Source organism: Ruditapes philippinarum, unplaced genomic scaffold, assembly GCF_026571515.1.
Source record: "Ruditapes philippinarum isolate M1 unplaced genomic scaffold, ASM2657151v2 ctg1204_1_1_1_1, whole genome shotgun sequence".
Taxonomy (NCBI): domain Eukaryota; kingdom Metazoa; phylum Mollusca; class Bivalvia; order Venerida; family Veneridae; genus Ruditapes; species Ruditapes philippinarum.
This window is the reverse complement of record NW_026857162.1, coordinates 34,344-48,218: the sequence shown is the minus strand read 5'-3', so window position 1 is coordinate 48,218 and position 13,875 is coordinate 34,344. Positions and strand designations below refer to the sequence as shown.

Genomic DNA, 13,875 nt, shown 5'->3' with positions numbered 1-13,875 from the left:
TGAAAGTAATAAGTTAATAATGCCTTGCTATTTACGATTGTAGCATTAACGATGATATTATTCATGTGAAAGCTATATGCTTATAATGTGATTCGTTATAACTCAGAACTCCACTTACATGTTTATGTTTTACAGTTTGCTTCTTTGCTCCTTTTGCCATATTTTCATATCAAGATTGAGATTATATTATCGATTGAACCAAGAACAATCATAACGCTAACAATTGCAAGATGTATCATTGTTAACTAATATAGTCTATACGTAAAAAGGATATATTAATTTGAACTTTAAATATAACAAAACTTGACGTCCACAATTGTGACATTCTCATATAGCATTCTTAATGCCATACCAATTATATTTGGCTGTATTTTCTCATGATATATGGATAAATACTTACAATATTTCATTCTTATCAACATAGTAATATTAATAAAGGTCACTTTACTAAGTTCCATATTTTGTATTATAATACCCCAAGTAAACTTTTAACTATATAACCTAATGTGACATCAAATGGTGTTATGACTATGTGTTCATATGGCAGTTGTCATTGAAATTCAATGTGATACGTTAAGGATTCTGTTTTTCTCTATTTTATATGGTCCCCAAGTAAAAAAAAGCGTTTGCCTTAAACGAGAAAAAAAATTGGCGGAACTAACTGAAATGGAATTTTGACAGAGGATTAGAGGTTATGAAGCCTGCATATCACAAATAATACGTAAAAAGCATGCCACATATCCTAAGGGTGATTCAACAGTATTCAAAAGAGGAATACTGGAATCACTCAACAAGAAAATAGCCCAAAAGAAAGATCTAAAATACCACAAGCACAACAATAATGTCGTCCTTAACATTCTGTAAGGATCCACACGGCACAAACAACGCTGATTACCACATTAGGCAAAATAAGTTTAATTGATAAATGTTTATACAAAAATGTACGCATCTAAGGTATGATTTGAGAGAAAATGCTAATTAATGTGATACAGCATTATTTATAATCCTATTTAATCACTTGTTTTGATAGAAATAAACGAAGACGAAATGTCAGAATGTAATTTGATATGTTTAACTAACATTTCGGTAATTGTTTCAATTGTTAAAAACATTCAAAGACTCTTTTGTTTGGAAATATAAAGTTTATTTATTCAACTTCAGTAAGTTATAATTATTATTTCATATTATTATTAATGATGTTCTTCCATTGTAAGATAACAGTAACTTAAATTTATTCAAATTTTGTAGCAACAAAAACTTTCTCTGTAAAACATTAAAATTCGTTAAGGTATTTATATTGTATATCATGTTCTTACATTACATGATTGTTTACTGTATTGGCAATAAATGTATATTGTCATTTTACGCCAAATAAAGAATATGTTATGTTATAATTAATCACACATATTCACATGCTGTTTTAACACAATGCAATGCCAGCAGCTAAAAACAATAAGTTATGCGCTTAAACATGAAAGTATTGTCAAAAAAAACCCGGACGATTCGTTTTCGGTTAGAAATATCATGTCGGTTTTTCTTCTCTTTCAAATTTGTATTGGATGCAAAAGAAAAAAGAGAAATATCAATAAATGAAATTAAATTTTCTGTTTATAGACTAAATTATCATATTTGAAAACATTTAAGTGCAGGGCATTTCGATTGGATATCACATTATCAGAATATCAAAACAAAATACTATTGTAACATACTTTATATTGGCATTTTCAACAAATTACATGAGAATATTTGTGGCATAATAGGCCAAGAAAAAATATGGAATATCTGAATAATGATATATTCGGCTAATTGCGGTAATTAGAGATAATTTGTTTTTGTTTATGGTATATTGTTTAAGCTACATTCCCTTGTAATAACTTATCATATTTACATTTTTACATTTATCTTTGGTAGAGCTTCGGACTTGCTGTTTTGTGGTAAGATCCTCGGGACGGGGGAAATATCCTCCAGAGATGGATTCTTATTTCGTTTCTTTGTCTCACACCGTTGATTCAGAAATCATGTAGAATATGCAGTAGGTCCCTTGATTTTATGGAGAAATTGGTAATTACTGGTCAGTTATCCTGGAAAGCCAGGTAGTAGTGGTCTCAGCTAAGCTATGATCAAAAATGTTTACAAAAGGTCTAATAAAAACGAGACGGAGAGAACAAAAAATATTGTGAGAACTTTCTGATTAGATGAAATATTAGTTATTTCATTCCGAACAAACCAAAACTTTGTTGAGCATAATGTTTTCTCTTACAGTATGAATCATTTTACAAAGACAAATCTAAAATGTAGAAACAAACTTCAACTGTTTATGTGAATCAATCGTAAGTAAATTAAATGTATAAAATATTGAAATGGTCAAGTCAGTTTTTGATGTCAACTCATAAACAGGTTTACATCTCATTATTACAAATGCCATTTACTCATAATTTTCACAAATTCAAACATAACATTACAAACAAAGAAATAAAATAAATTTATTTTACAAGTTTGCTGTCTATATTTCTCTCGTGTAGTACTTTTCTGCATTGTGACATAACTTTTCAACCTCTTGAAATTCTTGAGCTGCTCAGAATAAAATTAACTAGAGCTGTCGGGGGACAGCAGCGCTCGACAATTCGAAAGAGTTATCACAAGGGTGTTTCATTGAGTATGATAATGTTTACCTGTATGAATAAAATAGGTAAAAGGCATGTTATTAAGTAAATCTTGATTATTGAAATTGTCAAAAAAAGCACAAACGCTTCAGTAGTTATGGAGAAACCAGCTTACATGCAAAAACTCAACTAACAATTTCAGTTAAAAAGGGGGCTTAATTATGTACAAAAGCAAATCAGAGTAATGGGACGGATGCCAGTAATGTTATATAATCACAGAAAAAAAAGATGTAAATATACAATCCATTCCATTTAGAAGTTATAGAGATACCAGCTTATACGCAAAAACTTAACCAAGAATTTCTAAGTCGAAAAGGGCGCATAAATATTCAAAGAAAACGAATCAGAGTTATGGGACTTGTGCCTATCATGTAAGATAATCACAGAGAAGAAGAGTGTGAAATTTCAAACCAATCCCTTTAGTAGTTATGGAGATACCAGCTACACATAAAACATAACCACAGGAACACCGACACCGACGCCGACAAATTGGTAACTGTACTAACTGACATTCGTTCTTTCACTTTTCAAAGTAAAGTTCAACGGAAAAAATAGGAATTATACCGCTTACTTATGACACGTTCATATACACTGAATAATTTATGTAACGTATAATTGTAACATTGAACTGTATAAAAACGAATAATATTATAAGAATCGCCTCCAAAAATTACGTAAATGTAACTTTACTAGATTATTATTGTTGTCCAGAACTTGATTACTTAGGAAAGCTGAAATCAAACTGATATCGCTTATTATTTATAAAACACAAATATTAATAAAAAATTGGAAATGTATGATATTGAATTGCTAAAGAAAATAAAAAAAGAAATAATCATTTGTAGTTGAGGTTTCTCACCATAATTGCTTAAAATATAAAGGTCGGTTGGGCATTCGTAGTCAAGTGGTTAAGGTCATTGACTTTAAACAATTTTCCCCTAACCGCTGTTGGTTCGAGTCCCGCAAGGGATTTGAATTCTTTCATATTAAGAAGCTTTCCAACTGTCTTACAGATCAACGGATGTTCTCCTCAGGTGCCCGTTTGTGCCTGAAATAATGCACGGTGTGCGCCCGAGGTTTACCGGCAGTAAGGATGTGAAATCGTCATATGACCTTTATTTTGTTGGTGCAAGGATGATTGTTTTCGTGCCCTTTTATAATTGATGGCCTTAATCGACAATCATCTTAAAGTTGTTATCAGTAAGATAAAAATTCTTGCTTAGTCGCAGCATACTCGTCCGGTTAGCTCAATAGGTATAGCGTTGGACGGCGAATCGGGCGACCCGGGTTTAATTCCCGGACGACGCAGATGATATGAACACTGGTTTCAGTTCCTTGCGGAAGTGAAGGCAACTAGTACTTGTAAACTGCTTGACATCCTGTCTAGGAACAATGTGGTGGCTGAACAGTGCTCAATGTGGCTTACTGCCGTGATCCGGAGTGAAAACTATCACCATAATCATAGTCGCAGCATGATCAAAATTGTTACCTAATGTGACTAACTGCGTGAACAATCGGGAAAATAAAAAAACAGTTCTTTTTGACATTTGATTCAAAATATCATGACAAAAAACTTAATTGAGTTATAAGGTTCACGAGCAAAACATACATATTAAGTAATTATAATAATAATATCTTTTATTCCTCCAATATTGAAGAGCATAATACATATAACAAATTAATAATATTTTACAGACAGTAAATAGAGATATATGTACAAATCAATCAGAATCAAAATAGCAAATGCGTCCTTAAGAATCTCTATGTATATGAAAAACATATAACAAATTAATAATATTTTACAGACAGTAAATAGAGATATATGTACAAATCAATCAGAATCAAAATAGCAAATGCGTCCTTAAGAATCTCACATTTGTCTAAACGAAGAAATGAAGATCGAAAATGTCAGACAAAAGCGTTATTCATAGTAACAATTATTAACAAGTATAAACAACTGACAAAAAACAATGTCCACTGGTTCAAAGTTAACTAGATACGAAAACGAAAGGCTAGTCAATTTACAATGGAATTTGTTCCTGCAATTAAGTTATAAAGCTATAAATAGAAACTATGACGAAAATACACAACTACATTACATATGTAATTTGATTATTTCAAAGTATCTGATATAAAGTGAGTTGTTCTATATCACACTAATCGAACATTTTGCAAACACATAAAGTATAATGTATATGTTTAAACATGTCCCCATCAATTGTAACAGCTAACCTTAGCAAATACTCACACTGTTCAGATGGTGTTAACAGAACAAATGACATGTAATCACAGTGACCATTAATCTCTATCATCAAATTCCACAAACGTTCACGTATATGTGAGTTAACCTCACAATAACAAATCAAATGTTGTACAATGTCTTCAGTCGACCGATCACACTTAAAGCATTTACAAATGTATTTTCTGGACAAGTACCGCGCTAGAATATTCATCAGTTTGAGACATAGGCGCGATAATCGTGGTTTTCTTTTCGATAGAGTCCATATAATACAAGGTTGCGCCCCCTGTTGTAATAACGACATCAAGGGCATTGCATTCAAACTCACATTGACCCTTCCTTGGCTTAAAACTTGTTGATTCAGAATCCGCTTCCAAGCTATTTTGGACGGAAATGTACCTTCTGTTATGTATGTATTAATAACATACTATAATCCGTACTTTTTTAGAATTGCACATATAGTAGGAATAATCCAGAAGTCTGCTTATCATAATTAAGGTAACAAACAAGGCGACTGTTGAAAATATGTTTAGCAAGATATACATCAGAAAGTCTACATAATTGTCCAAGGAATTGCAATTTTCTATGTTCAACGATAATGTCAATAGGAACGGCGTCTAATGCACTCAATGCAAATTCAGTTGATGTACCATTTGGAAATGACTGCATGTTTTTAATACAAATCTATGAGACCTTTCGAGTTGCATAATATCCGTAGAAGTGATAGAAGACCACAACTCGCTTCCGTATAGCGCTTTTGGGATAATTGTTACATCGTATATTTTTTAAGGTAATAGGGTTTTAAGCACTGTGGACTGATTCCACTATTAATTATACTGAGGGAGGTACCTCTAAGTTTAGTACATGCGTCCTCAACCATTTTTCTTGTTGACAGAAACGGATCACAGTTGATACCAAGATGTACATAGTTCGATGTTTCACAGATTTTTGTATTACCAAGATAGAATTCTCTGTCACGATCATTATTTGTACGTTCATTAAAAACCATTACAGCGCATTATTCTGCATTATAACTATAGCGCCACCGCTTTGAGTATTCACTACATATATCAAGCATACCATTTAGTCCATTAACAGAATAAGACACTAAGAGCATATCGTCTGCTACGGTAGGGGAGCTAACTCTAACATTACAAACACAGATACCAAATCCACTTTTCTCTAGCTCATCTATACAAACAAAAAGTCAAATTTTAATTACAGTTATTACACATAGCAAAACTGTAATAACAGTTATATTATACGGGGAAGTCAAAGACCGGGCCCGCAAAGCGGGCCCGGGCTTTGGCTTGCCCGGCTATAGACTACACGTGTATATTTAAAAGAAAATCAAATAAAAAACAATTAAAAAATTTATAGAATTCTATACCTATCAATGAAATTTTCAGTGTCAGTTCTAGTCGGGCGCCGCCATTTACAATGTATGTCAATGATAATAGGCGGGGTATTCCGATAACGGAACAAATCTCAACTTTTCGGATTAGTAATAATAGTCGAGTGTTCCGAGTGAAAACGGAAGCGGTGTATGTAATATCGAATGACACCTTTAAAACGGAAAGAATGAAAGGATTTTTTAACGACTTCCCCGTTCATAGGCTTTGCCTAATTTCATATTATATATAAAAACCACTTTCTGAATATGTTAAACTGAAAGGGTATAAATCTATATGTTATGAAATATTCTTATAAAATTTATAGCGAGCTCGACGAGCTGGCCCGAAGGGCCTGCTCGCAAAGCGAGCTTTACGGTAACGCGAGTACCTGCTAAGTGATGGTTTTGAAAACTTTCGTCCGAAGTACCGAATTGGACACATCGCAACCTTTCGAATTTAAAGATAACGATAAACACTGAGGAATTCTGACTGAAAACGGATGTGTAGACTGGTCACCCGCGCACGTCTATGGGAACCATAATTGGACAGGGAACCAGAATAACGGAAGCTGCGTATAAAATATCGAATTGAAGGCGCCATTTTGTTTGAAAAATCTGATAAATAAAAACAATTTTTTGTCGAATTTTGTTGTGAAAACTATCTAGAATGAAAGAAAATAGTCTAACTAAGAAAATGAATCCGAACAGCAATATCTTTTATTCAGTCGTTAACGCTGTACAGACGTTTAAAGTATTGTTTACGTGACGTCACAATGTAGCGCCAAACTGCACGCGCAAAACAAACAAATCAAGTACGCTATTTTAATGTCGCAAATGTTTTAAGTTTTACATTTATTTTACTTTTAATGATCTTTATTTCGCTTGAAAAATTATAGAGTGAAATAAAATAAACAAACAAAGTTTTATCAACGTTTTCAAAACTCGTTATTCATTTAACGACAGGGGCGGAGCCATTTTTAACACAGTACGAGTACGTGTCACTGCAATGAGCGATTATTTCATACTTTTTCACGTTAAAAGTACATCGAGCTCGCTTTGAGGCTTTGCCTTTTTCATATTATGCAGTAAAAAAATGTTGGTGCCGTTATAATATGATTGATTCCGAAAAGTTATAACGTACAATGTTTGTTATTTAATACACATGAATAATGTACGTAAACAATAAAATGTTCCGGAACAAAATATTATTTTGAGTAGGGTTTTATCCGTTTAGCAATGATTTTGTGCATGCGCCATTCGCTTTTAAGGCAATAAATTACCATATTTATTTCATACAAGCAATTTGGAAGTATACCTTTTAAAATTCAAACAATAATTTTTGCATAAGATATATAGCTTTATACACTTTAAAGGCACGACAAGGCTCTGAAATACATATTCCTTTTTACAAAACTCTTAAGAAATGTAAAGTTTATGTTTAATAGTGGTTATTATGAATGTGCATTTTAACGACGAAAGTAGAGCTGAACGTGCAGAAATGTGTTGTAAAGCTAGCAAAATGTAAACGTAAAAGTAGATTTTTTACTTCTATACAAAACACTTATTTAATATAAATATTCCAATTGCTAATAGATCAAATAATAGCTCATTTACATAGCAAATATATTTTTTGGAAACTGTTACACAATACAAAATGTAAAAGTTTTTGAGAAATAAAATAGCATTCCTGGGACATAATATGTCTTAAAGTAGTTGTTTTTCTGTTTAGACATATAATGCAGATTCAAAAAAATCTCAAAGATATTTATTTTCACCTCTCATTGTCTAAGTGGTTTCAAGTATTACAAACTGCGATAGTTATTTGCTTTGAACGGTTAAGAATGTAGTTCTATCGAATCATTGTGAAACTCATTTTTCCTCGTACTATATTTTAAATGTCGACAGCATTTTAACATACTCACGATAGTTTCTTTTAGGTCTTGTCGAAAGTAATCTCCAAACAAACAGTATAGAACGAAATTTATTCCACTATTTAAAAAGTAGCTTGTGATGATGAATTGATAAAATTGCGAAGACGCGAACGATAGACTGTATTGTGAATACATGAAAGTAGCGTATGGGAACGTTGAAATGCAATGCATAATACTTATAGATATCACAACCCTTGTTATATTTCTGATGTTCCTTTCTTGTCTGGTCCCTCCTTGCGCTATTTTCTTGCGCGTACAAATTGTTACCAATGTGATTACGTTACTTACAGTTATAATTAACAAAGGTAGCAAAAACGTGAATATTCCATATGATACGGCATTCAATATCTTTGATGTATAATCATCCATAGCATTTAGTACACAAGATGAAACTGTTGAATTTTCAGAATACACGTTAACAGATGCTGTAAACAGAACATTTACATTTAAACTGAACGAAAACAATATGATAGACACAATAGCAATTATCGAACGTCTTTTAGCATTGGTCTGAAACATTTGAAGTGGAGCAATAACATAGAGCATTCGTTCCATTGCAATCAAAACAGTGATCCATGCTGATAATTGTGGTGAAAACATTCCAAAGAAACACACAAATTTACAAATAATATCATGTTTAACCCGCAGCTCTATACCATTTACGTAAATGGCATACTCAGTTCCAATTACTAACAAAATAAATAAATCATTCACAGCCAAACTCCACATGTATGTTTTACAGTTTGTTGTTTTGCTTCTTTTGCCATATTTCCAAATCACGATTGAGAATATATTGCCCACTGAACCAAGGACAATAATTATGCTTAAAATGTCCACATATATCATTGTACACTGATATATTCTATCGGCCTGAACAACAAAATAATGATAAATGAACCCTTTCTTGTATGAACATAGCTTTCATATGGTATATGAATATAAAAGGATAAAATGTCTAGCATTCTGCCGGGAATGATTGCTGTAATATAATAACACTTAATTCATAAAATGACCTTTTACCGTGAATATACGAAAAAATCGAGCTCTCCTAATATTCGTTACATATCTAAAACTAAAGAGCAAAGGATCAACATGGTAATAGACTTCTTTTTTAATTTGAACACAACTTTTATGTGATGTGAAAGGATGGTGTCTGAATTTCCGTATTGTCCGAGTTTCTGCTATATATAGATGAATGGAAGCATTATAGGGTGTCTGAATTTCAATATACTTTGATTTTTTTCTGCTATCCTGTTACCGATATTATAATGCGCAATCTTATCTATAAAATTAATAATAAGATGTCCATTTGGTATTTTCCAATGAGAATTTGTGTCCCTTTTTTACTATATGACATCAGTTTGTCTTTTCTTTTCTGCAACTTAACGTAATGATCCTTGAACCATTTACAAGATGTTGTTTTAATAACTTCTGGCCTATCGTTATTATACGATGTTTATTGTTCATAATAGAATGTATATTGTAATTGCTTTTATTAATTTTTATTGGTTTTACGATGGTCAGGAGACTTTGTACAATGACATTATGCATTATTGCTTCTAATGTTAATTTGCCATGGGTGACCATGAATTTCGTACTGTCACATAGGTAACAGTTTCTTTATTTACAGTTAAAACTTTTCAGGTGCAACATTTTCCAAAACACAAAGTGACCGCCACTGTTTTCATGACTCTACCTAAAATATTACTACCACACGTTAACTACTCAAGATTATCGCCAGAGTAACTTTGAGCACTTGTTTGAATTAACTTGTTTGAAATTTACGGTTCCTTTTCCGTTAAAAAATAGCCAGAAATGGAACCTTAAAGAACGCCTAAAACAGAATAATTGATAAGGCTGAAGACTGGTTTTGATTGGGCCTATTTTTGAACAGAAATGCAAGCTACTGTCCGCTGTGTCCGATGGCAAAACTGTTTTTGATTAAAAAGTAAACATTTGTTAACAATGGAAACTATTGCCTAAATAGATTATTTATAAAATTCAAACTAGCAGTTTATTATGTTCCCCGAAAATTTCGGGGGAGCATATAGTCGTCGGGTTGTCCGTCAGTCAGTCCGTACGTCCAGAATTAGATTTCCGGTCAATAACTAAGGAACGCTTAGGCCTAGGAACTTCAAACTTGGTATGGTGATTGGTCATGACCAGCAGATGACCTCTATTGATTTTGGGGTCAAGGGGTCAAAGGTCAAGGTCATATTGACCTTGTAGGTAAAAACGGTTTCCGATCAATAACTAAAGAACGCTTACGCCTAGGAACTTCAAACTTAGTATGGTGATTGGTCATGACCAGCAGATGACCCCTATTGATTTTGGGGTCAAAGGTCAAGGTCACATTGACCTTGTAAGTTAAAACGGTTTCCGATCAATAACTAAAGAACGCTTAGGCCTAGGAACTTCAAACTTGGTATGGTGATTGGTCATGACCAGCAGATGACCTCTATTGATGTTGGGGTCAAGGGGTCAAAGGTCAAAGTCACATTGACCTTGTATGTAAAAACGGTTTCCGATCAATAACTAAAGAACGCTTAGGCCTAGGAACTTCAAACTTGGTATGGTGATTGGTCATGACCAGCAGATGACTCCTATTGATTTTGGGGTCAAGGGGTCAAAGGTCACATTGACCTTGTAGGTAAAAACGGTTTCCGATCAATAACTAAAAAACGCTTAGGCCTAGGAACTTAAAACTTGGTATGGTGATTTGGGTTGTTTTTACACTTTGAACTTTGTCTGTGACATAACTCTGACACTACAATAGGTATACCTTCCTGTGTCCAAAACCTATTCGGGGAGCATCACACGGTTCAACCAGCTTTTGTTAAAATCAAACTAGCAGACCATTCATGCATACAACAGATTAACCGAATTTGATCAATGTTAAGCACTAAATGTAAAATAGTTCTAAACAAAAGTCATATGTACGATATCGTAAATGCACATTGTCAAAAATTAAAATTTTAAAAACTGATAAAGAATATTCAAATTGAAGCAGATTAAATCAAGTCCATACCCGTACAAATAGGTTAAGGTTTTAATTTCTAAGTGAAACAAAGCTCATTTTATTAAATAAACCACGACGCAGGATTGTAATAAAGCCATTTAATAAAAACGATATTACACTAGTGTAATAACACTTTGACGTGACGTCATTTGCGCTATATAGAAATATAGCGTTAAAGCGCGCTAATGTTAGCGTTACACAATATACGAAATAAACTGAAATTTTGGAAAATCATTGATCATTCTGAAATTATTTCCGATGCGTCTACAATTGGCTCATCAAAAATAAGAAATATCATAATCGCTTTCGAAAACATTATTTTATATATTGTAAACTGCCATCTTCCATTACTTTGTACGCTAATAATGTAGTTCTACAATTCATGATTGACTGATTGAAAAGCCGGCAACATTTTAACAAACTTTTAGGTCTTGTCGAAAACATGCCCCAAACAAACATTTAAGTACAAAATTAAATCCACTATTCACAAAGAAAACTTATAATTATAATGAATTAATAAAATGGCCTAAACCTTTCCGATTCAATGTATAATGAGTTATAAATCAATTGAAATTGACCACCTATACCAGTCACCAATTGGATAAAGGGATTATGACTGTTGCAAAAACAGGATTTTGATAGCTTTAACTAAAATTAATAAATAAATGTATACTAGAATTGATAATGGATGCAATAACTCAGTGGTAACACTGTATTACTACAAAAATCAGGGGGTCACAAATTAGTCTTTCAGAGGATACTTCAAAACTGTGGGATTTTTGGACCTAAAAAATCATCTAAACATCCCCAAAGTTCAAAACATTAAAAGGGGCCAAGTTCATTTAGAGAATTAAATATGTTTTGAGAATAATAAGAAATATAAGCAGAACATAAACATTAAGCCTGACAATTAAAACAAGAGCACAGCAAATTAAGCCGGGGCAATATACATAGAATTTAACGTTGCAACAATAATCAAAATAATCTTGAAACATTAAAGAGCACCGCAAAGGCAGGGTAGTACACCTCCCAAATGTTAATTTGTCTGAGTAATCAAATATAATCTTTCAATTAGGGAATAGACCCAATTAAGAAAGTTATCTGAAAAATATTTTATCGTAATTATCCTATTTCCAAGGTGGATGAATTTGTTACTCTAAAAATAAGTGCATGACTCGATGTCTACTTAAGGCAATGCTATATGCCAGATAAAAAGGCATAGTTTTTATCCACAAGAAGATGTGTTTTCGTAAACCTTAGTATACGAGTACATGACGCAAGTGACTCCCCGGAAGGGCAAATTTTGACCAGAGGGTCACGATTGATATAACTTCTGTAGAAATCTACAAATTGATGCTACATGCCAAATATCTAAGCTCTGCGCTTTATAGTTTCACATACATGTGTGTTCCTTTAATCAAGTGACCCAGCAGGGGCAGGCAAATTTTGACACCAGGGAAATGATTTATATCAGTTTTGCAGACATTTACAAGGTAATGTTACATGCTAACTACCAAGCTCTTGGTATTGCAGTTTCACAAAATATGACCATAATGTGTTGTGTGTGTGTTTAAGTATATTAAAGTAGTCATTTAATATATTTTAGAGTACAGTGCAAGATTCAGAAAGATTCCAGAAGTTTCCCCTGGTTCTTTAACATGCAAAGTGTTTAAGCACTCATACACCGGACGCCTTTATTGAGTCTCATCCTAAAGCCAATATCTTAGTAATTTTAGTTGGAAATATGTTTTCTCGTACAAGACTATATCAACCTAGTGACTCCCAGGGCAGTGCCAATATTCACTAAAGAGGCATGCTTAATACCAGTTACTTTGTGGTCCAAAAGTTATATTACATGCCAAATATCTAACCTTTTGGTATCATTGTTTCTCACAATAAGTTTCAGATTTGTTTAGTCTGTACATAAGTCTATATAAATTAAGAAGCCCCTTGGCCAGGAATAATATTGAACCAAGGGACATAATTCATATCAGTTTTGTAAAGGTCTATAAGGCAATGCAACATGCTAAATATCCTAGCTTTAAACATTGTAGTTACACACATTGACAATGAAACTTAAATGTGTTTTGCTATATAGGTCTTTATATTAAATCATATAATCCCTGTGGTGTAAACGTAATATTTCTGCCGAAAAAAAAGATTTCTTTCTATTGGTTCTAAAGATACAGAGTGAAACAGAATGAAATAAAAAAGTGTGACCTTGACCTGAGAAAGGTCAAACTTGCGCTTTTGCACATTGGTTCATTATGGTTAACAATTTTGCAAAGTCCAAAAGATTCAATCAGGACAAAACAATTTTTCAAGGACGGATGGAGAACCAGGTGCATGATATTATATGCCAACATTTTTTCGGACATATAATAAGGGGACGGACTTTGCATTCATGATTTTTTCCAAAACATGCTTAATATTAAATACATTGAGTTCATGATAACAAGATATTTGCATAAAAACAGTTCATAATCAGGTTGTCAAGCTACATATTGTACATATTTCTCTCATTTTTAGATAGATGTAATTCTGAATATATTTCTAAACTAAATTTTTACACTCCATAGCACGTTTTATTTTATATAAAATATCAAAATAAAAATAAAAAAAGTTCAATA

General features: G+C 32.7%; 1 protein-coding gene across 1 annotated transcript; it reads right to left on the bottom strand.

Moving 5' to 3' along the window:
• Positions 1-5,722: 5,722 nt before the first annotated feature.
• LOC132748965 (mu-type opioid receptor-like) lies at positions 5,723-9,134 on the bottom strand. The gene is made up of 2 exons (XM_060738626.1): positions 8,218-9,134; positions 5,723-6,093 (listed from the first exon to the last, which is right to left on the bottom strand). The coding sequence occupies exons 1-2, from the start codon at positions 9,070-9,072 to the stop codon at positions 6,085-6,087; spliced, it is 864 nt and encodes a 287-aa protein (XP_060594609.1). The 5' UTR covers positions 9,073-9,134; the 3' UTR covers positions 5,723-6,084.
• Positions 9,135-13,875: the final 4,741 nt, after the last annotated feature.

What these genes read in the sequence shown, in the direction of transcription:
- LOC132748965 (XM_060738626.1), bottom strand. Translation starts at nt 9,072, where the DNA reads ATGATATATGTGGACATTTTAAGCATAATTATTGTCCTTGGTTCAGTG.